Source organism: Anoplopoma fimbria, chromosome 3 (assembly GCF_027596085.1).
Source record: "Anoplopoma fimbria isolate UVic2021 breed Golden Eagle Sablefish chromosome 3, Afim_UVic_2022, whole genome shotgun sequence".
Classification (NCBI taxonomy): domain Eukaryota; kingdom Metazoa; phylum Chordata; class Actinopteri; order Perciformes; family Anoplopomatidae; genus Anoplopoma; species Anoplopoma fimbria.
Window position 1 is genome coordinate 17,659,162 of NC_072451.1, and position 23,528 is coordinate 17,682,689.

Here is a 23,528-nt window from a genome sequence, read left to right on the forward strand (position 1 = left end):
ATCTGTTTGTTGTGTGAGCTCAGTGAAATTGAAAATGAGGTGCACTTTTTGTTTTACTGTCCTGTCTACTAGAACATAAGGGATGTCCTCTTTAGTAAAATGACTTCCATTTATGTTGATTTTTTTTTTTGGCTGGATGACTATGAAAAACTCGAGTTGTATTTTAGGAAAGGAACCTTCTTTGTAGCAGATTTGATTTGCCAGTCCTGGGAGAGAAGGCAGAATGTTTTGTTTAAGATTGAGCGGTGAAGCAACCGGTTGTTTTGTAATTAAATGTGACTTAATGAGATGTGGATCCACTGCAGCTGTATTGTTGGTGTCTTGTAAACCCATGAGGGTTGGGCACGTGTTGTGCATGACACGAAAATAAAAAAAAATATCTATCTATCTGTAGGACACACCTCAAAGAAAAAAACAAGAACACGAACTAACATTTTAAAGCTGAAAGTATTTACACATTTTAAATTCAGTGACATTCATTCACACCGTGTCGACGGAGATAAAGTGATTTGCAGTTGTAGTGCCACCTAGTGAAACAAATAGCTTACAGCATGTACGGCTTAGTCTAAGGACCATGCTACCAAAATGCATGCATATGAAGTTATTATCTTATGTTTTTGAATAATTACATTAGCTAAAAATGCTTAACACTTCGATGTTGACACGTTTCTAGTAATTATCAACAGACATGCGCAGTGAAACCGGATTGTAATCAGTCAAACCCTGCTACCACCAGGTGTGTTTGAGGTTGATTAGTTAGTTACAGCTGTGGTGATATTTCCACAGGCAGCGGGAACAACTCCTTTCTAAACTTGCCCGAAGCCAAGAATGGACCGCAACTTTCATTATCGTTTGATTATCGTCCTTATCTCAGTTTCCACACTCACAGAGAGCCGCTTAGTGTCCGGCGCCACAACAAACTCCCACGTCCCGAGCGGGACTCGAAGCTCCATCCAGCCTCAGTCCACTGCGGGTAAACAGCAGCAGGGTGCGGTGCAGGGTGCGGTGCTCGGTGCGGTGCTCAGTGCGCGGCCTCGACCCGTCGTGGTCAACTGCCACCCCGACTCGATGCGGGTTGTGGTGCAGGCTGACATGTTCGACACGGGCCTACAGGTGGACGGCAGACATCTGCGCCTGGGCTCTGAACCGGTGAGTGAAGGGAGTGCATGCGGAGCGGTCCCTTCAGGAGAGGCGGAATTCACCATCCAGGCCCACCTGAGAGATTGTGGAACCAAACTCTCTGTAAGTGTTTTTTTTTATGCGATGCAGCTCAAGGGAACTTGCAAAAAAGTTGGTGTTCAGTGACTTAAAGATTAAAAGCCAATCTTTGCTGTGTAGCTTTGTACGCTCTGAAAGACTAACATTGTTCCTTTTTTAGTCGACAAACGAGAAGATCATCTATTCTAATGTTCTGGTCTACTCACCTGAACCTTCATCTGATGGTTTGCTTAGACTGGATGGAGCAACTATTCTAGTTCAATGTCATTATGAAAAGTAAGTCCTGTATATATTGATTGTACTGGAAGCTGTTTGGATTTATATGCCTTTTTTAATTGTTGCAATTGGCCTTCTTGGGCATTTAAACAACGCTAAGAATTGATCTTAAAATGTAGCTTTAATTGGCTGTCTATTTCCAGGAGGTATGCTGTTGATGCCGTTTCCCTGAGTCCAACCTGGGTTCCATCTGTCTCCAAGTTCTCGGCAAATGATCATATAGACTTCAATCTGCTGCTCATGACTGGTACTAAAAGGATTTTATTGATGGAGCATATTTTTTGTTCTCATGCATTTTGTCAATAATTGTATGTGACGTTTTTATGATTTACTCTTCTCTTTGAAGATGCGTTTTGTGCAGCCGAATTTCAGAACGAGTTTGTGACCGTTTGGATTTTTTTTATTTTCATCTTCACAGATGATTGGCAGTTTCAGAGGGGATCTTTTTCTTACTTCCTGGGTGACCCCATTCATTTAGAAGTTTCTGCAATTATGGGTTATCACACGCCCCTGCGAGTCTATGTTGACCACTGTGTTGCCACAGCAACTCCCGATGCAGGGGCTACATTAAGATATGACTTTATTGAGCATTACGGGTGAGCTCCACAACCAAATCTTGAACCCCACCATCAAGATTGCTGTAGTGTAAATTATTTGTATTCCCAACATTTGCCATCTTTTGCTGCCCCAACAGATGTCTTACTGATGCTTACCTGACAAACTCCAGCTCCCATTTCCTACCCAGAGTTGAAGAGCACAAGCTGAGGTTTCAGCTTCAGGCATTCAGATTCTACCAAGAGCCCAGCAATCAGGTTGGTTAATTTTCCTTTATTTGGGATGCACTTTTAACAATATACCCTTTTTAATAGAAGAACAGTGTAAGACTAGCAATAGTTAGTTCATTCTTCCCAATATACATGAGACCTTTTTAAGAAGAGTTTGATCATCTTTCCCACTAAACTCTCCCACAGGTCTACATAGCCTGCTACCTGAAGGCTGTTCCAGTCGTGTCATCTATCAGTTCTCGAAACAGGGCCTGCTCGCTAATTGAGAACAGGTATAATACTAATGATGCACGGTCTATTCTCCCTACTACCTGTCGCTGTATTATCATTATAAGGAGTAAAGTTATACCTCCTTGAATGCCTTGTCATCTGAAACTGTTCCCCTGTCCATAAAACATGCTATGAATGACCTTGCTAATTTCACAGAAGTGAGTTCTCTGAACTTTGAGCGTCTCCTCCTTATTCAGATGGAGATCAGCTGATGGGAATGACCAGGCATGTAGTAGCTGCGATATCTCCCATCGGGCTGAGGAGCCTTTGCACACAGAACCCCTCGAAACTACCATCAGCCCCAAAACATGGCCCTCCAAGACTTCACAGGAGAACCGACCTGAACAACGCCCTGCCAATTATTTCCGTTTTCGTCCAGGGATGCACCACAAACTTCAGCAATCATCCCCTGGATTGATGAAGAGAGAGGCAGATTACAAAGCAGGTGAGTGCAACAGATATACCATTCACTGAATATATATATATATACTTTGTCTTTTTACATATAATCAATTGATATGCATTTTAAACTAACTTCATGGACATGTCCCACATTTTAGCAAATTTTGAAGGCACAAACTTTTTAACCACTAAAAATGTAAAATTCCCCCCAAAAATTCGGCAGGTCCTCAATGCAGACTATATGGTGAAATCTGAATGATCGTTTTACAGTACTTTTTATTTAATACTAACATAATATACAGTATGTTTTCAGTTGATAAGCACAATAGTTTGTTTGTTTCAGGCTTTTTTTTTTTTTTTTTTTTTTTTTAAACGGAGGTTGACTTCTTGAATAATATTTGCATATACCTGTTTGTTAACGTTACATTATTAATTTAACTTTTAGTGCTGCTGACAGAGACCCGTTAACATTTCTTAATTTATTTTTTTATTTTTTTATTTCTTTACAGAGCAAACTATCAAACTGGGACCCATTACTGTACTTCCATCCAGCAAAATCGACAAAAGGCCATCAGACTCCAAAACAGTACTCTCATCAAAGAACAGGACCACCTGAGACTCTGGATAGCACAGTGGAGTCTGAGGTTATCATCGCTGCCTTGTACAGGACAAAAACATTTTGGACAGAACCCCTGTTGATGCAGGGATTAATCACATTTGAAATACCATCTTCCTTGAAATTTATTATTTCTTGTGAAATTTATTATTTCTTCTTTACTCTAAACCCTCTGCAAAGGGGAAAGAACTGAGTCATTTCCAATTTCTTTGTTACAGTTATTGTATTTTGCGTACAAATGACAAACCTTATTTTCCCCAAATAAATATTTTACATTAACTTCTCTTTTTTTTGTTTCACTTGCCTTACACAAAACACACAATCATTACAATTAACCCAATTATTTGATATCTAATATTTACAAAATCCAGCATCCTTTAGTTATTTTCCAAGAATCTGATATGCTTTTAGCAGACAATTGAATTAGCATTGGTTGTAAGCACTCAAAGTCATTAGGCCCAAGCAGCAGAAGTTGATGTCAAAAGGATGCATTGTGTGTCTTTTGCGTATTTTACCACAAATACACGCACAATGCAACCTTTTGACATCCACTGTAAAGATTCATCTGACATAATACCAACTATTGTGATTCGAGGAGAAAAGAAGACATTCTAATAGGGAGCACTTCCCTCCATTACTACCCGCAGCCTACTCATCATGTAGTCACAGTATTGATTAATCATTGTGAGGGTAGATGCAGCAATATAAAATGCTGGCTGTGCCTGACACAATCCAGGAAAAATAATTAGTCAATTGTTGTTCACTTAACTCTTGTATCATATATTTGTATTGGATATATTTTCAGAAGAAAAAAAAAAGCGTATTTTGATTCTTACTATTGTGACTGCCACTTAGGTGTGTTGTAGCAGTTTGACAGAGGCATTGCTTTGCACTTACAGAATCATATCTTCTCATCAGCCTGACTGGACGTCTACCAAGAAACTGCAGCCTTTTAAGGAAAGAGCTGACTTGACCCCCTTAATGCACACTAGTATTAATATTTCAAATGGAAGTTCTACATGCTTTTGCCATCTGGAACATTTCATTTTAGGTTTAGTTGTGTCAGCACCTCGGACAGCGCCCCTCCATTGTCTCCCTCAGTGGGCGTGTTGAGCACTGTCCCTGGTCCTGAAACATCAACCGTGTCTTCTGCAGGCCACTTGTTTTAATGTCCCCTCCCACCTTCACGATTAATCTTAGGGTCATTGTTCAGGGCTCTTCTGACCGGACTGGTCGATGTCCTGGGCGCCTGTTAACTTGTATCCAATGAATAAGCCATTCTATGTAAGACTGTGTTTACGATTTGCTGGACTGCATCAATATAGCCGCTAAGTGCATAATAAATTAAGGGCACGTTATAGTACACTTAGGAGTTAATGTCAAACTTATTAGCATATTCACATATTGCAGCTGTTCGCTTAGCCCGAATTATACTTAAGTGAGTATTTGAGTGCCGACTATTCAATGTGTGACATTTGAACATATTGTTTATTTTTAATTTTTTAGATTGTTAGTCACCCTTCTTTTTTTCAGTGTTTTCCTGACCTCTCCATGCAATGCGTCGATGATGGATCTGCGTCAGCGTTTCAGCCAACGCATCTTTCAGCGCATTGAGAGAATCGTCTCGCCTGCACTGTTTCTCCAAGCTTAACCATCGAGGTTCACATGATCATTTCTCCCATTTTAAACACCACAACAACAACAACAACAACAACAACAACAACAATGCTTTTCCACAAATTCCAAGAAGTTTCGGTGTTCATAGTTTGCTTTCTTGTTCGCGCGGTTGTCGATGCCATCCAAAGATGTGGACAGGACCTTTGTCGGGATGACCAGGTCTGCTGCTCACAGGGGAACAACACCATTGCCGTCACCTGTTGCAAGCCGTTCGTGGACAAGACTTACTACAACATCGCCATGGTCACCCGGAAACTTTCTGGGGTGCTTATTATGCTGCTTCTCTTCGCTGCTGGATACTTTGTACACCGAATGTTGTGTTCCAGATCCAGGCAGCTCACCCCGCCTCAAAGCGGACACCCGACTGGTACCACATCTCAAGAGCCGCTTATGGAGATCAGTACACCGGGTCGTTTGATGGATCCATCTCCTGATTCTCAGCTGCCCTCATACGAAGAATGCAAACGCTTGCCGACATATGAAGAAACAGTGTGCGATGGGAGCAGAGGACGTCCGGAGTCAAACACGGTACAAGCTACATGACAAGGACGTCAGTTCTACATTTGATAATACGTTCATTAGAATATAATACACAAACAAACCGCCCGGGACGTTGTCTACTATTTCCCCCTGCAGCAGTCTCGATACTGCGGATCTATAAAAAGCATCCATGCCAGTTGCTGGCCAAAGATTTGATCGCTCGCTTTTTATCGCAAGTATCAACGAATGTTCAAGTTTGGTTCCTTTTTTATTAAAAAAAAGGCACGCTTTATTAATGGATTTGCTAATGTTTATAAATCTCGTATAGTAATGCTTTATAAGTCAGTAATAAAATATCAATATGAATACATTTGGGGTTTCCATGTCGTGAAAAATCCCTTTGCCTTGGCTCTTTAATTCATAAGGAACAGCATATAAACATGTACCAGCTGGAATAGATTATTATAAAACACCTAATTATTTTTCAACATGTGCATTACTAGGCCAGCCAAGGTATTCTTTTTTTTTTTTTTTTTTTTGCTGCTCCAGTTGCCAGTCTATACATGTATTTGTCTTTGTTAGCCGCTGATATTGATGATGTGTCAGAGATGCCTTTTTGAACCCAAGAATTTAATCTAAATGCCCAGGGCTCAGTGAGATAAGCAAATTCTGTTTAATAATTGAAGAAAGGCTGCACACTGGTTAAAAATCATTTCCACAGTAGCTTATTATGTGTTTGTTGGACTCAACGGTGGCTCTAATGCACGGAAGTAGACCTAATGGTATCTTGTGTTTCCTGTGGTATCCATTATAGTGTCACAGGAAGTAGCCTAACATTTTCACTCACTCTGAAGCAGCTTGCAAGATTCTGTTGTTCCAGCTGGGATCAGTGCATGCGCTTTAAAAAAAAAAGTGACTTAACCAAAAGATTTGTCCTCAATAAATACAATTTATTATTGGTAAGAAGGAGTTTAGATTAAAACGTATTTCAAAGTGAATTTGTCATATTATCGATATTTGTTTTGAAAAAAATATCGAATTTCGTACAAATAAATGCTGATCTTTTATTTGATCATTTGGACCACTCGTCGGAAGGCTTCTTCAACTCCAAATCCCGTCGATGCGGAACAAGGCAGAATGAACCAATCCCGACCCGAGCAAATCTTCCGCAGGTTAAACATGTCCATGATTTCAGTGACAGTCAGAGCGCCGTTCACGTCCTGCTTGTTGGCGAGGAGAACCAGCGGCCGGCCCCGCAGCGGCTCACTCCTCAGCGTGCTCTCCAGCTCCCCACGCGCCTCCTCCAGACGCTCCCTGCCCGAGCTGTCCACAACAAACACGATCGCCGCTGCGTCCTGGTGGAAACTCGGCCAGTACTCGCGCATCCTTCCCTGGCCCCCGACATCCCACACGGTCAAGGCGATGTTCTTCCTGTTCTTCCTCGCATCGAGCATTTCCACGTTGAAGCCGATTGTGGGAACGGTGGTGACGCACGCGTTGTGTTTCAGTTTGTAGAGGAAAGTTGATTTCCCAGCGTTGTCCAGGCCCAGAAGGAGAACTTGGGCTTCTGGTTGTTTGGAAGAACTCAGTCCCATGGCGACGTGGAGATATAAAGACAGTAAACTCAAGTGCGACAGGCACATCCATCCACTTACTCTTAACAGTGCTCCATTGTTTGCTTTGTGCGTTTCCCGGAGTTTAATAGATGAGCCATTACCTCCACGCCAACTAACTCACGCTCACCGATAAAGCGCCACACCAAGGGGGCAAAGTGTGTACCAGCCAGGCGATATCCCTTGTTTATTTATATACGCTTGTAAGAGTAGAGTTGTGCAAACTTATTGAATCAATAAAACCAATGTTGGTCATCCGCGTCATGCAATAACAACGTGTTAATATTGTCATGCATAAAGGTTACAAAAGGTTATCCTAAGTTATTTTTTTACTGAAATACATTCTGCTGCTTTAGGTTCACAGATTCTAAACGCACACTGAAAGGACAATCAGACACATTCTTGTTCAAAAGTTTTTCATTGCTATTCTGGGAAAGTATACCTTGGTGTAATAAATAATGTCATATAGAACCATGGTGCACAGTGCCTTGGATACATTGTTGCACACAACTTTCAGAAAATTTGCAATCACATTTAAAAACACACTCGTTGCCTCAGTGTAAATGGGCAATCAATGGGTAAACAACAACAATATCCAGACTTCACCTGCCAAAGAAAGAAATGCAGTTACCTGAGTGAAGGCAATAGTCTTCGAATAAATTAAAGAAAATAATAGTAGTTAAATCCTTCATTTCAACATACGTTTCAAACAGTCCATACAGTCCAATCCTGACATCCTCTTGACATACATGTGAAACGTCAAGTGGAAATTGAATCCTTCTGACCCACTTTCCTCAAACGACCTCAAATTTTTAGTGCTTCTTAAAAACAAAAGGAGACATAAATCATTGAACTCATGTCCATCACATTAAAACTACCATCATTATATATATAATAAATAATATATATATATATATATATATATATATAGTAAAATAAAAAAACAGGATAGTCAAATAAAATAAGAAGGAAAAATACATTAGTTTTGGTCAGCCATTGGAAGTGTACACTTTTCACCATGTCACAGTTGGCCAAAGTGCTCTGTGCTTACAAACCACTCTAGTTAATAAAATAAAAAAAGAGTGGTAGATGTTAGCTGTTGTAACGTATCCATTCTACCTACCGACTTAACCCAGACTCCCTTCTTTCATTTGATGTGATCCACCTCTTTGTTAAAGACTTAGGTGTATTTATTCTTACAAACTAAAACAGACATCATAGCATAACAATTCCACTGTTTCCAAAGAAAACACGTCTTCTCAGTGCGCATGACACATGGCACTTTTCATCCCCATTAAGGATCTTCCTCTAAAGAAATCTGACACTGAATATTATGTCTCATATAGACGAAATCAACACATTACAGTGATCAGTCCAGCCAACTCTTCTCTGTCGCGGATACGATTTTAAATCCACGTTGACTCCATGGAGCACTTCGTTCGAGGGGAACCCAAATCAGCTGCATCCTGCTGCTCAGAAGACTCCAGAGCTTTTGGACACAGAGAGTGCGTCCAAGCACGGGGTGCTTCGCTTAATTCAATCCAAGAATGCGTTTGCATTTTTACCTGGGGATTTTATTTGTATATCAAGTTCTGGTCCATTTCTCTCCCGGCTTCATCCACACGCCACCGGTTGGATTGTCCATCACGTACACCAGTCCCCCGGTGTCACAGCGGCTTTGGGTCCAAGAATTGACTGCTGATTTCTCCAGTGCCCGTGGGGAAGGGTGAGGACGAGCCGACTGACCGGTCACCTTCTTCTGAATGCGTACAACGGAGGCTGGGGAACAACATGCGTCCATTTTCTCACACATGTCCACTGCGCCAACGCGCTGAAAAACCACCCGTGCTTCCATGGAGGACTTGGAGCCTTGCTGTCCCATAGTGTGACTTCAATTCAAACACCCCTTTAAATAATCAAAGCAGAATTGTGTAATTCGTGCTTATGTCCGACTTGGTTCAATGTCAAGTTTCTCTCTCTAGTGCCCGCGCGCCTCTGTGTCACTTAGTACAAAGTGCCAAATCTTTATAGAACAGGGCAACAAGTTCCAGTAAAGCTGTGGTGTGACGCATTTGACTTTATGTTTATGTGAAGCCCGAATGTTCCAACTGGGATGTTTGGCATTTGGATCAGAGACCATGCCAGAGCTATTCTGAGTCTCCACCTGGTAAAGACCGTCACTAAACTTGGCATCGTCGAGTGCTTCCGAGCTGTCTGCGCTTCTCCGGAGGGATGCAGATATTTGTGGTCTGACAAAACGCGTCCCGGAAACACGCGGAAGACGTCACGTAACACCCCCCCTCCCCTCACTCTGATCTCACCACCTCATTGAGTTTACAGGTTCTGGAGACAGGTGGTTGGTGCCAAGAACACAACTGATTCAAATGTATGCAGAGATGATAAAAAAAAAAACGTATTCGTCATTGCTTATCTCTTTTGTTGTGATATTGAGCAAGGCACTTAGATCTTATCTGGTTGAACTGAATAAATAGTGGTATAACATGCATGAAAAAGTGGTGAAATATAAATTACATTACATTACATTACATTACAGTCATTTAGCAGACGCTTTTATCCAAAGCGACTTACAGGAAGTGTATTCAACATAGGTATTCAAGAGAACTACTAGTCACCAGAAGTCATAAGTGCATCTCCTTTCTTAAACAAGCATCTCAAAGCATAAGCCAGAGCAAAAGTATAGTGCAGAGGCAAGTTACTACGAAAACAATAATTGCAACAGACTAATCCGAATATAGTAAGTGCTACAAACTACTACGAATAGGATAAGTGCAGTAAACAAATACAAATACAAATTCAATAAGTGCAGCGAACTGATACGAATACAGTAAGTGCAACAACTAAATGAAATGAAACGTGCTTTGTAGTAATTGAACTGGTGAGCGTGCTTCACAGTTTAATGTGAGTAATGTAATGCCAGAAGGCCTTTGGAATAGTTAAGACCAATAATGCATTTAAGATGAAAGAGTTAGTTTAATACTGAGAGTTTACATACAGAGTTTTTTTTTTACACGTTTTTTTCTTTTTACATTGATCTTCAGCTCATCATGTGTGAACTGCTTTTTGAAAAAACAGTGATGGGTTATTTACAGAAGGTCAAAAAATATTATACAGTATATATTGATTTGGCATTCCGCCAGACACACCCAAACACTCAACAATAAATAAGGCATAAGGTAAACTGTTAAATAAAAAAGGCATCTCTCAATTGATGCAAAGGTCATGAAACACAGTGGTGAAATGTAGTTGAACATGAATCAGCAGCCAATTATGTTTACTGTAACCTTCCTCAACAGGTTGTTGTTGTATTGCTGCAGGAGCATATCATAGTACTAGCTACTAGCATTCCAGTTGATGTGTCACCTTTTAGTCCTTTTCTTCAGGTGGGGGTGGGGGTTGTCCGTTGCACCTCCTGTTTCATGCGTTTCCCAGGTCAAAGGCAGCCACCAGTGTCCATGGTAACATTGTATGTACTTTGTTAATGAACATGGATAAGCAGAAGCACATGCCCTGATACAGATGGTGTAAAACAACTTTGATGGAACAGTTTGCTTTAGCTCCATCAAACTGTAGTACCAAGCGGTGAAGGTCAGGAACTAAATCAGGCTCTACATACATTAAAACCCTCTTGTACTACTGAGGATATAAAGCGTTTACATTGGCTGATATGGAAGAATTCATCACTCTAAAAAGTAAATAACTGAAAAGTGCATTTTTTTATATAACTGTTTGTTTCTGTGTGCATGTGTTGTATGTTGAAGTAATACTCCACCCGGAATCTCTCTTCTGAGTATCTCTAACCTTAAACTTGAAAAGTGGAAGTAAAATGTTTACAGTTTCAGCCTTCAATGAAAAAAGTGGCAAGACCAACCCTGTAAATTTACAAAAGTTTTTGTAAATCATACATTTTTGTATTACTTAACCTGTTAACTGTCATCTTTAAATAATTAATACGTTATTGCATGTTTAAATGGAATCACATTACTTAAAAAAAAGGCTTTTCATTTTTTTCTTTATTATTCCAATTACTCACGTGTCTGCTTTTCACATTCCATCTCAAAATTCAAAAGTTCCCTGCTTAAACATTTACAATTTCCATTTTGTGTCTGTTTTCACTGAAAACAGACACAAATTCAAAGATGTGCAAGCACCACAAAGTTTAATGAAACTTTAATGAAACCCACAGAGCAGTAGTGGGAGCTGTGATTGGTCAAAGTCCTGCCAATAGAGCTGCTGGCCAATCACAGCTGTAAATTCCTATTTATGCATGTTCTTTCCCACTGTGACACTGTTTCAAACTGACTGCATCCAGAGGGTGAAACTATGGTTAAGAGCTACCCTTAGGTCCACAGGCGGTAAATGTTTGATTCTTAAGAGTTAGATTTTAGGTGCAGCATCACTTCAAGGTAAATAAAGGTATGGATCCACTGGAGTCTTTTTATATTTGACAACATTTTCCAGGTAAAAACTTTGAAAGTGGCATACATTAATCGAGAACATCATCCAAATGCAGCAAGGTTGGTGTAATGGCAAATGCATTTTCAGTAGCTTCCTGTGGTTGTACAGTAATTCTGAAGTAGGCACTAGTTGAAGCCTTCTTTGAAGAAGCCTCCAGTGGAGCTGTGCCATTTAAGTGCGTGTAAAGGAAACAGTAGTTATTCAATCACAGTCTAATATGGGCTGGTTAAGAGAAATCCCTTATCTCCTGTGTTTATGCATCTTCTCTGTTTTCAGTATTTTTATGTATTCATCATTAAGTGAACAGATGACTTTGAGATGTCTACTGTGTTCAAATTCCCTTATCTCAATCAGAAACCTGCAAACAAAACAAAACATTACATTATAATTTTTTACACATTTTTGCCCGTGTGTCTGTATGTGTATGCACTTGTTGAGTTCTCAGTGTCCATACTTAAACTTCCTCCGGTCCTCCTGTGATATCACACTCACTGCTCCACCCAGAAGATTTGGAATATCATTGAAAACATTGATCACAATGTGAGCTCTAAACTTGCCCCCTGACCTACTCCCCCGCTTTGCTGCTCCCAGCACCTCCACTTTTGAACTTCACCACCATGACGGTGATGTTGTCGGGGCAACCGCGGTAGAAAGACTGGAGGACGATGCTCTTGGCGCCGAAATGAGGCTCGTCCAGACGCTCGCGGACGAACCGAACGGCCTCCTCGTTGCTGAAAGCGTCCCACAGGCCATCTGATGCCAGGATCATGAACTCTGGCTGCAACTTGTCCATGTCAAAGGTCATGATATCAGGGTCGGGGATGACTACGTTGAGGTTTTTAAGTGGGTAGTCCCCGAGAGAGCGGGACATAGCCAGGATCCCCTGAACTCTCCAGGATCCATTAAAACTGATGAAACCTCCTGGGAGTGAAGAAATAAGAATGAAAAGGTTTAGGCACAGTCTGATGATCTGTTAATGTGGACATACAGTATTTTGTTTTTTACTGATGTTTTAAATACTGGATTGATTTGATATAACTTTAGAAACAAAGATCACCTGGGAAAATATTTAATCTCACAGTCTATAGCTATCAATTTCATAATAGTCTGATCCTGTGCTTTATCAAACACATTGCTGTTTCTAAATAGGCCAACAGATGGCAACAGAGGGCCCTAAATTCATCCACATGAGAGTGCAGTGCGGGTACATTCAGTATGTGTTTTATATTACAGGCTTGTTTCTCTACCTGCCCTCTTGATCCTCTTGCGCTCTTTCAGCTGGTACGGCTTGTGGTCGTGTGATAGTGCGACAGCGTTTCCATCTTTGTCACACAACACGCCGCGAGAGTCGCCAACGTTGGCCACTGTGAGTTCTCTGTCAGAAAGCAGGGCTACTAGACATGTCGTTCCTGCATGGGAGATTGGATGAGAAAGACAAATATATAAGGATACAGTAAATGTTCCAACAATTCTGTACCAAATATGGTTGCATGTTTATCACAGTGCTATCACACTGAACCTATTTTGCAAATGAAAATAAACCAAGTATTTACAAATATTCTTTGTGCCAGATTTAATGTATTAAGATAAGATAAGATAAGATAATCCTTTATTAGTCACATTAGGGAAATTTACAGCAGCATAGGGTATAGTGCAAACAAGAGACATAGTAACAAAAAACAAGATCAAAACAAGTATTATAAATAAGCAAATAAGCAAGAAAACCAAACAACAGAAAAACAATGTGTTGCTTATGGTTGCTGTTCATAGTAAACAAGATAAAGAAAGTCAATGTTTGGTTCATGTGACATTTAGGATAACAATGAGTTTTACAACATTCTTGGGCCAAGTCCAAAATGTCAGTTAATATATCGACAGGAATGAAAATGTCAAGAGATCTTTGGTATGATCATATCTGCCACTATTATATTTTCATTGATGTTCCACACTATAACAAATGCAGTGATTTATAAAGATTAGACCAACTAATCCCCCGGCCTAAGCGAACATGTACAGTAACCCATGATGACATGAGGGAATGTTTGACATTTAAGATGTGAGCTACAGATTTGTGGAAGAAAAATATATAATAAATAAATGCTGCAAACTGCAAAGGAGAAGTTGTTATGGTAGGACCCTCCGCGGGGAGGCCACTTAGAGAAGATCATTTTACTTTATAATCTTGTTGACCTGCTGGTATATATCACGCAAGAGAGGGGGGGGAGAAGAGAGAGAGAGAGAGACCTAGACACATTCTAAATAAAATTGTAGTTGTAAATGCCTCTAATATGCTGAGTTGACACAATGTCACTGAAGAAATCAACAATAATAATAGGCCAAAAACAACAGTTTCCTGGGATAGATGTATCAAATGACATCAACGGATCAATCTGCACTACAGCTCTGAATTTTCCAGCGTAATATAATATAACATTCAGTCAGCACTACAAGTGGAGCAGGCAGGAGCCAAAATAACAATTTGTGTTTATATTTCCAAATAATTATCATTATTTCAAGACCTCTCTTATGTTTTGTTGATAGCTGTGAATCACTGATTTTAATTTGCAAATTGAGTAATTGGGGGCGTGGTATAATTAACAAAGGGAAGTAGGAAAATTGCAGGGAAAGAGGAAGTCCGAGCTTTAGTTGAGACAAAACAGAGTTTTTTTAAACGTTTCCTCTTATTGTTTAAGAATCTATCAGTATCATCTTCTCTACATATATCATCCTATATTTCCCCTATCTAACACACACATGTTCGACTCTGACATTGTTTACCGGCCTTCAACGTTTGGTATTATGAGTTTATTTATTATTTTGCAACAACAAATAAATAGCGCCTGGATCTTCAACAAACGTGCGTTAAAACAACTCTTCTGTTGCTGGGGCAGAGGCTATGACTTTGGAAACGGAATAGCCACGATATGAAGTTCTAAAAAACGATCGTGTTGGATTTTTACCCACTACTCCTTGGACACTGGACATGAATTGATTTCATACAAGCAATCACGTGGGAGTGGAAGACGCGTCTCGACTTCCGGACAAGAGGTAAAACAAACAATATGGGATGCGTTATGAGTCACTCGCCGCAGCTGTCGTCTGTTTAACTGGGAATTGTTTGTCATTGGAGGAGGACTTTCTGTTGTTCAAGTTGCTTTTGCTTGTGTGTTTGATGCAAATACTTTATTATCTTAAAATCGGGACTGGGGCGCTACTGCAGAGCTGTGTGAACACATTAGCTGCGTTCCAAATAGCGTTATTTCCCCTTTTTAATATAGAACATACTGCAACTGCTCTTACAAAATACGTACTGGCTCAAGTAATAGTTCTACTCCTGTCGGCAGGTCAGATATAAAGGAACAGCCGGAGGGCGGATGCGAGCCTGTTATGGAGTGTTGCCACTTAAACAGAATGAGATTCAAGCTCTTGTAGATGATGAGTTTGCAATATCTGACCAACAAACCATGAAGCTGAGGAACAAAACGTTGGAGAATATACTGCTGTGAAAAAAACCCAATCTGGGTGGAAGTTAATGCATAGCCAAATTAAATATGATATTAACTATGAAGAAAAATCTAATTGTATCTCCACATGACTATATCTTGTTTGGAAATATTCTGTATTTGTTCAGCTAACGTCAACAAGTGGCTATAAAAAAAGTACTTCTATTGTAATTACGAGCTAACGTTAATGTTTGGCTAGTGGGTGTTAGTGTAATTATCAGCCAGAAAGGAGTTGGATAGGGTTAGGCATAAAATAGGTTACAAACCGGTTGCTTGATAGGCAGAGCATAATTATACCACCTGCAGAAAACACTGCTGGCTCTTATTCTCCTCTGCTTCTCTGTGTGCATGACATGGTCTGCTCAAGGCGGTGCTGCCTGAAAGCTGAGTTGGGCCAACCATAAAAGCTGTCTACGCCAAGGCTTTGCACTTTTATGCCCTTCTGCTGAGAGGATTTTATTATGTAATACAAAGTGTTCAGTCAATAGAAGAGATAGGTAAGTAATGGAACAGTAAGCATGTGCATGTCCAGGGGCCCACACATGGGAGTTGTGTTAAAGTATGAACACTCAAAGAAAATATTTTTTTTTTTTCCAAAGTCCAAAGGTGTATGTTTTGGATGTTTAATATTGGCAACAAAAAGGCTTATATGTGCCATCTGTCAAAAGAAACTCCCCACTCTACTGCACATCAATAGCAAAGAGCATGACGCTAACAAAGAGGTTCAATCTGTTATTGAAACCTCCAAAGAAAAGAACATAACTTCGGATTGTGCTGGAAGAATCAGTCTCCAGGACTGACTGCATGTCTGTCGTTATTGGCAATAACACAGAATTCTACAAGTTTGGGGCAAAATCAAGTCTGTGATTTGGTTTTCTGGTTTTCACAGCAGCAAGAAAAGTGGACGACTAATGCATATTTTGTGGTCTGCAAAAGGCCAAAGAAGACGAGCAAAAGACAGCTGATCTCTCCGAGTCCAGTCAAACCAGACAAACCACCTTAAACTGAAGTTGGTACATACTGCTTTGGGACAATCACAGTGAAGCTTGGACAAAGTAATGTGAAAAGGTATGTTGTCATATTCATATGTTTTGTCCAGTTGTGGTTTTATCTCTGAATGCTTCCTCCTGCATTAACACCCTCAGCAGATTTATCTGTAGAGGAAGTCAAGCTATGGAGATAACGTCCGACAACAAGAAATTACGTCTGCTCGGAGCGTGTGCTCAGAGAAGCTGTGAGAGATTTGGCCCACAGCAAGACTGACTGCTTCAAGGTGGGATAAGGCGGATCTTCAATCCTCCTTCCGGTTCCCATCTCGGAGGAGTGTTTGAGCGCTTGATCCATCAGGTAAAGAACATTGAACATAAACGACAGTAAGAGGGGTTCTGAGCAGAACATATTTGCTTAAAAAATGCTATTCTCACAGAAATCTCCAAATGTCAAAAGTTTTTGATACCAAATCACACCATGGCTTTTTCTGTGGTGTTCCTCAAGGTCTTGTGTCTTAATGTGGAATTTCGAGGGGATTTTGATTTATTTATTTATTTTTTTAATTGCTGCAACAACTGAGTCATAATAGAGCATGGGATCTGCCACCATATTCTTCAGTCATAAAGTTAAAGTGGGAACCCGTCAAAGAGGTAAATAATGTCTGCTGCTAGGCACTGTGCTAAGAGGACATTTTACAGGAAATTGTGAGATTTTTTTTTTGGATAGCAGAAGTGCTGTGTCAAGTCCTGTAAGAGGCAGAGAGCGTGAATACTGAATAAACGATGGCTTGGGGATGTAATATTAACATCTCTACTTTAACCAAGGCCAGGGTGCACAACATTTCTAAGGTTGCCAGTGTTTTAGATAGTATTTTCCCTATGCATCTTAACTGGTTTATTTCACAAAATGCCCATCCAGCTTTCTTCCTGTCTCTCCCTGTTGACCCATTAACTGTCCCCCCCACACACACACACACATATACCAGTAAATATTCACTTCCCACCACTCCCCTCATCCTGACCTGCTTCATCGTGGTTGGCAGAGAGCTTGTCCAGCATCTCTCGATCCACAGTCAGGATGCGCTGCTCGAGGATGCTGCCGTAAGAGAGAGTGCTCTCTCTCTTCTCTCTCTCAAAGGCCTGCAGCTGCTGCTTTAGGGAGTCCGGCAGGTGGGCCTTCACATAGTCAGCTGCAGCCTGGGAGAGAGGGGGGAGATCAGGAGGGAGATTAGACACGGTGAGGGTTAGACAGCGGAAGAAGCACAGAGCTGTTTTGGATATTGATTATTTAAAATGAGTTGAGGGGTTCAGAAATATCTACTTTATGTCAGTAATACACAGACAACTGTTTGAGTAACTCATAGATTACTTAAATATTTAAGGCAATAATCTGCAGTCATCCCATGGAGTTTAGAGCTGCACTAATACAGCTTCTTCCCACTGGATTGAATGACATTGTGTAATGTGTAATTTGCAGAGTACTGACAGCCAGCTATGCAGTTCCCCTTATTTAATCCCACAGAAAGTTTAGCTCCTTTCAGCCCCTGACTTCACTGTTTTGGTTCACCACTCTCGTCTGCATTGTAGAAGGCAACCGCTTTCAACTTAAAGCTCTGCTGAACACTGTAAATGCCCAGCACCAAACAGCAGACAGACACAGTAAGTGACTAGCTGGTGATCATAGTGAGGCATTGAGACACTAATGATTATACCAATAATTACTTATGATATAAAGGATATATTTCATTATAATAACAAAGTCATGTTTGGCTTTCATTTTTTTTTACTAAAGAAGAAAAATATGTTCTTGTTATTCATATAACTGGCTGCCCGATATTATACATATTCGGTTCATCACATTTGTGATTAATTATCCTCAGTTTGAGAGGTCACCTGAATAGAATAAATAATGTTGTTACTATTCAGATTTTTCCCCCTGTGGTTACCATGTTATATGATCCAATACTTTTGATAAGTACTATTTTCTTTTCATACAGCAGGTGCTCTGTGCTGAATTATTGAACACCCTCCTCATCCCCCACCCTCCTACTCCTCCTCCTTTTCCTCCCCATAGTTATCTGCTTCTTCCTTTTATTTTCTCTGCCAAGATTACCATTATGCTAATGCTGTCAAATCAAATGTTAATTAGAAAAATGGCATACCACCTTAATGTCGCCGCAGATACAGAGCACATATTTCAAATTGACAGTTCTTATGGAAATTAGTGCACTTTGGGCTGTTCAACTTACATGCTTCACTGTTTGGCTTTCTAATGTTCTGATGATGTGTGAAAGTTCTACAGCGCAAGTAAAGACCTCATTCAGCCTGAGCTTTACTTCAATTTTTACCCTTCAGTACCAAAACGTTTTGTGTTTATTTGATAATGAATTTTAGTTTTGATTTGTACCTTCTAAAACACAGCCAAAAAACAAGTGGTGGAGAAGTGTTTCTTTAAACCTTTCTGCTAAATTTTATTCATAGGCAACTTAAACTGACAACCACTATGCTGCAAATGTTTGTCGTTATTTAAAAGGAATTGGGAGTAAGATAGAACGAGGGAACGACACCTGCACATGATTATGGTATTCCCAATAATCACTAGAGTGTAAACATCTTCTCTCTTTCCCTTCTGCTGGTAAAATGTACACATTCATTTAGTCAAATGGAGAGAGAGAGAGGCACTCGGTGAACCAAGAAATAAAATACATTTGTTGTAAACAGCTAAAAAATCCTAAGGCCAGTGCAGTTACAGACTTCATGAGTGACTAAAGTATTTCACAGTCTGAGGCTCTGTAAATAATGTAAAAAATAAAAAGGCGGAGCAGCAGCTTGTGCTGACTTTTATAATTCTGGGCCATAACTCACTACCCCGATAAAAATACAGGGAGAGAAAAACAGAGAGGTGTTTGAGAAAATATCCTGCATATTTTCAGAGCCAGAACACACTGCACTGCCAGAGAAAGCCTGTTCTATCCGCCTGTATTTGGTTTGGCGGCAAAAATGTATTTAATATTGGTGATGTTTGTGAGAGTGTGTGTTTGTGTGTTTACAGTTTTACCAAACTGCATAAAAATTCAGCGCAAATATTATATCCACACATGCTGTAATATTTTTCAACAACATCATCAAAATCAAGAGTCCCAGAAGATAGACACAGCTTTCACAAGTAACCCTTAACTTTAGACTCCTCCCCCCTCGTTTTACTACCTGCATTTACTTTACTGTTGGGTCTTTGTTTTTAGCACTGTGTGTGTGTGTTTCCATATCTCAGGATGAGGTCTGTGTTTTGATGCTTGTAACCCTATAATAGCTGAGGTCCATGTCAGAGTGACACATTCTTTTTCAGTCTAAACCCTTTTTGACTGTGACTACTGAAAGATTAAATATAAAACAGAGTGACAAACAAGCAAACACAAATGAATACACATATGCACAAAGATGCATATATGAGCAAAGAAAGGGAAGGAAACTAAGATGATGGCAAGAGTGAAAATCAGGGAGATAGAGTAAGAGATGCCAGGACAGACAGGAAAGATAAATATGTGTTTATGCAACCGTAATGGAGAGGGATCCGGATGGGTAAACAACTTTGACTCTGTGTTTGTTGTTTCCTCTCTACGGTTGAACACAATCCAGGGGCAACTCTTGCAACTAATCTTTTAGTACCTTAAATATTTTTAGCTTCACAAATAAAACAAAAGTGTAGATTAACAGCAAATTAGACACAATAATTAATGTTCTGCAGTGACCTGATGTAAACCAGCAGGAGGACTTTTGGTTTGAGGGATGCAGCTTAAATTTTTCATTCATTGTTTCATTAATTAATTAATGTTTATTGCAGGGATATGATATAAGAACTAGTATGCTTAACCATGACATTCATATTTTAGTTGCAAATAACACTTTGTACACAAATCTTGAAAGGCTTTTTCATAAGAAAATGATTGGATTGATTTACATTGATGAATGTGTGTTAGAATAATAATTCAAACTAGAACTGGACTCAAATTAGAAAACACCTTAGTTCAACATCCTCTACTTAAGACTAATAAATCCCCTGAAAACCTAAGAAACCTAAAGAATAGAGCTAAAGCCAAAACTTCACTGCATCCAGCCTCTCAAATTTAAAAAGGCTATTTGCTGGTTTTCTTAGCCGTCAATGATAGTAAACTTGATATCTTTGCGTTTGGGATTGCTGTCTAGGCAAAACAATCTAAATATCTGCTCCTGATCTCTCCGAGATTATTTGAAACAGTCAGGTTGGGCTGTAAATCAAAATCTTAGCCAGTATAATTCAGTGAAACATGTCATACACTGTAACCTCTGGGAGACAAGGGTTGGCGGTGTGACAGATGGCGTCTAGGACACAAGGTCTGAAGGGAGCCATGAGAAACCACTGACCCTTGACGACACGGGGAGTGGTGTAAAGATGGACAAAACCCCCCACACACAACTAACCCCCAAGCGCGGGCACACAAACACACACACACACGCACACACACACACACACACACACACACACACACACACACACACACACACTCTCTCACAAGGTCTTTGTGATGAATCCAAAGTCAACTCCCTGATTGGCAGTGGGACGGAGGAGTTGTTCACACAGAAGAATACAATGATGGAGAGGGGAGGGGAACTCATGACATAGATGTCTGTGCCCCAGTACAAATAACTGTGTTCCTATAGTAACCTGGCATGGTAACCTGTTATATCTTATAATATCACCTTAGTGTCCCCTCCTAGAATATCGTATAACATGTCATAGTGTTGTGATGCATCTCCCCAAATTCCAGAATGGGATTACAATAGGTTTTATTGAGTATGCCCCAAAAAGCAGTGAATATTGAGTTAATGCTTTCTCCACAAATAACCTCCTGTCTCTATACCTGCTTTAAATCCAAAGTGATGCCAACTCGTGTGCAGCAGCAGGTCTAGATGAGTCCAACCTAATGCATAATGATAACATTGGCCTGTGTAACCTCTCCCTGCTCCCATCCTACCTCTCCACCGTGGCCGTCAAATATACCGAATATGGACGGGTGGCTCTTGTTGGCGATGTCGGTGAGCACCTCGAAGCGATCCTCCATGTGATCTCGCCTCCCCTGTATGGAGTACACGGCCACGTTGTTGTTCTTGAACTCCCAGGTCTTGGAGAACTCTGCGTCCAGGACACTGAGGCCTCCCAGCCGGTCATTCTGCATCATCTCGGCCACTTTCCCCTTCACCATCTTCACGGCGTCCCGGCTGGACTTGACGATGGTTTTCACCTCGTCGGTGTGGAAGAAATAACTCCACAGCGCCAGACTTATGCACAACAGAAACAACGTCTCCGGCCTGAGGAGAAAATAACGCATGATCCGACCCAGAAGAGACAAGAGCGTCATTGTGTCTCCTATCATCACACGCAACCAAACTGCGGTCTGTCTCTTTCCCCTTTTGCACAACTCACTCCATCCGCCGGGGGGGAACTGTGAAGAAATCGGTTCACTGCCACGATGCCTGACACTGGCTGAATTTCAACATTAAAAGTGCTCCTCTGAGGCCTTTTTGTTCCTCTACTCCGACCGCATTTACGCACTGTGCACAGCAGACTGGCAGACACCGCGCCGAGGAGCGCAGGACAAAAAGCCGACAGGACACCGTCATTGACTCGGTCCGATGTCTTGGTCCTATCTTCGGCTCTCTAAACAGCTGCAAGAAGATTCTCCGAGTAGAGCCGATCTCCCACAGCCCATTGTAGGATGACTAATATTTTGGTTTAGACCCACCCCGACGAAAGACATGTCACCGGGTAGGGGGGAGAGAGTCGATGTGACTGGAGGTGTCCTCCTTTTCCGCCGCTGACCCCGTTTCTTCTCTCGGATAGCCTGTTCGGTCTCCGCATCAACATAACAATCACCACACACACATCTCCATTCTTTAGCTGGGGGTCAAACTGCAAAGTGAAAGTGTGAATAAGACCCGTAGTCAAGTGCGGATGTCTTAATAAGAGCAAAACATAAGGTGAAGCTGAAGCCCACCGGGGCGCACAATGGATGGTATTTAAGACAGAGCTTTATTTTGAAAGTATATAGCGGAAGTAGATCTTTTGACACTGACTCATCCTTTTTTTATAGTCAGCGCTGACCAAAGTGCGCAGCTGCCAATTTATACGATGGACGAAACATTGCGGAATGAAATGATGATGTCATATAATATGACATATCAGACTGATGTCAAATCTTAATATATTCTCACTCCATATTATCTCCACAGTGTATGACCCTGCTGCCTTTTGATGTCAACTAGACATTAATCAATATAATACAATCCATGCCCTATTTGTAGACACACAAAAGCTACATATGCAGCAAAATGTTTATTCAAATAAAAGGGTACGACACAATAATAGCTTATTATAGATTTTACTATGGGTCATGAGTAACATGAGACAAGGTCTTTGTTCAGATGTTGTTACAGCAGTCAGACATTGCATAGACCCAACACTGCCTCCTAGTGACTTTCTTGAGTAATACTTCTCTTAAAAAGTCCTATCAACATCACAAAACATACTCACAAACACAAATAATATTATTGAACATGTAATTAAATATTTAACATTTAATTGAAGCTACAGTGTGTAGCATTCAGGGTGGGTGCATTGGCAGAAATGGAATAAAAAAATGATACAACAAACCGTAGTTCTCCTACACGCTTGGCACACGGGAGGAGTTTCAGTTGATTGCAATCTGAAACCTCACTGATAGATGATGACAAATCCTACACACTAGACCTTTTAAGCAAAGGAATTAATTAATCTAACTTCAGGTTGTTTTGCAATAGTAAGGAACAGTGTTGGATCTAGTCTTCCCCCGTTCAGAGTTGATTGTGTCATTGGGCCTCTTTCACAAACAGTGCACAAATCTGTGCTTAAACTGGGCAATGAACGTTTCATGCACAAATCAAGGATTTGAGTTCCTCAATTTGATCTTTGTTCCGCAATCATATTTAGAACTGCCTTAGACCATGTGTACGCACAACTGATGAGGGCCTAGCCAACTGTTTTAATGCACACACACTGTTTAACTAAATGCATCTCGTTTTAAAACGATTAATTAACAAAGGCTTTAATTGACAACCATATTTAAAATAGACTTTTTTTTACTTATTCATTTAGAATTCAAACAAATTATGTCAAGGTATTCAGTACAGCTCAGATACATTTATAAAAT

General features: G+C 40.5%; 3 protein-coding genes across 3 annotated transcripts; 1 reads left to right on the top strand and 2 right to left on the bottom strand.

Moving 5' to 3' along the window:
* The first annotated feature begins 700 nt into the window (after positions 1-700).
* On the top strand, positions 701-3,846 carry LOC129089007 (zona pellucida sperm-binding protein 3-like). The gene is made up of 8 exons (XM_054596317.1): positions 701-1,242; positions 1,379-1,494; positions 1,638-1,741; positions 1,913-2,090; positions 2,189-2,306; positions 2,466-2,551; positions 2,747-2,994; positions 3,461-3,846. Exons 1-8 carry the CDS (start codon positions 829-831, stop codon positions 3,565-3,567), a joined length of 1,371 nt encoding a protein of 456 aa, XP_054452292.1. The 5' UTR covers positions 701-828; the 3' UTR covers positions 3,568-3,846.
* Positions 3,847-6,596: 2,750 nt separating this feature from the next.
* arl14 (ADP-ribosylation factor-like 14) lies at positions 6,597-7,476 on the bottom strand. Its single transcript, XM_054596447.1, has one exon. The coding sequence runs from the start codon at positions 7,365-7,367 to the stop codon at positions 6,789-6,791; it is 579 nt and encodes a 192-aa protein (XP_054452422.1). The 5' UTR covers positions 7,368-7,476; the 3' UTR covers positions 6,597-6,788.
* A 2,936-nt stretch (positions 7,477-10,412) lies between these two features.
* Positions 10,413-22,075, bottom strand: ppm1la (protein phosphatase, Mg2+/Mn2+ dependent, 1La). The gene is made up of 4 exons (XM_054596190.1): positions 21,318-22,075; positions 17,328-17,502; positions 13,061-13,222; positions 10,413-12,734 (listed from the first exon to the last, which is right to left on the bottom strand). Exons 1-4 carry the CDS (start codon positions 21,714-21,716, stop codon positions 12,379-12,381), a joined length of 1,092 nt encoding a protein of 363 aa, XP_054452165.1. The 5' UTR covers positions 21,717-22,075; the 3' UTR covers positions 10,413-12,378.
* Between the last annotated feature and the right edge of the window lie 1,453 nt (positions 22,076-23,528).

Coding starts and splice junctions, on each gene's coding strand:
- LOC129089007 (XM_054596317.1), top strand. CDS start 829: ATGGACCGCAACTTTCATTATCGTTTGATTATCGTCCTTATCTCAGTT. Junction 2,091..2,188: donor GACTTTATTGAGCATTACGG/GTGAGCTCCACA, acceptor CTGCCCCAACAG/ATGTCTTACTGATGCTTACC. Junction 2,995..3,460: donor AGAGGCAGATTACAAAGCAG/GTGAGTGCAACA, acceptor ATTTCTTTACAG/AGCAAACTATCAAACTGGGA.
- arl14 (XM_054596447.1), bottom strand. CDS start 7,367: ATGTGCCTGTCGCACTTGAGTTTACTGTCTTTATATCTCCACGTCGCC.
- ppm1la (XM_054596190.1), bottom strand. CDS start 21,716: ATGATAGGAGACACAATGACGCTCTTGTCTCTTCTGGGTCGGATCATG. Junction 17,503..21,317: donor TTGACGGCCACGGTGGAGAG/GTAGGATGGGAG, acceptor CCTCTCTCCCAG/GCTGCAGCTGACTATGTGAA. Junction 12,735..13,060: donor CAAGAGGATCAAGAGGGCAG/GTAGAGAAACAA, acceptor CTTCACTCCCAG/GAGGTTTCATCAGTTTTAAT.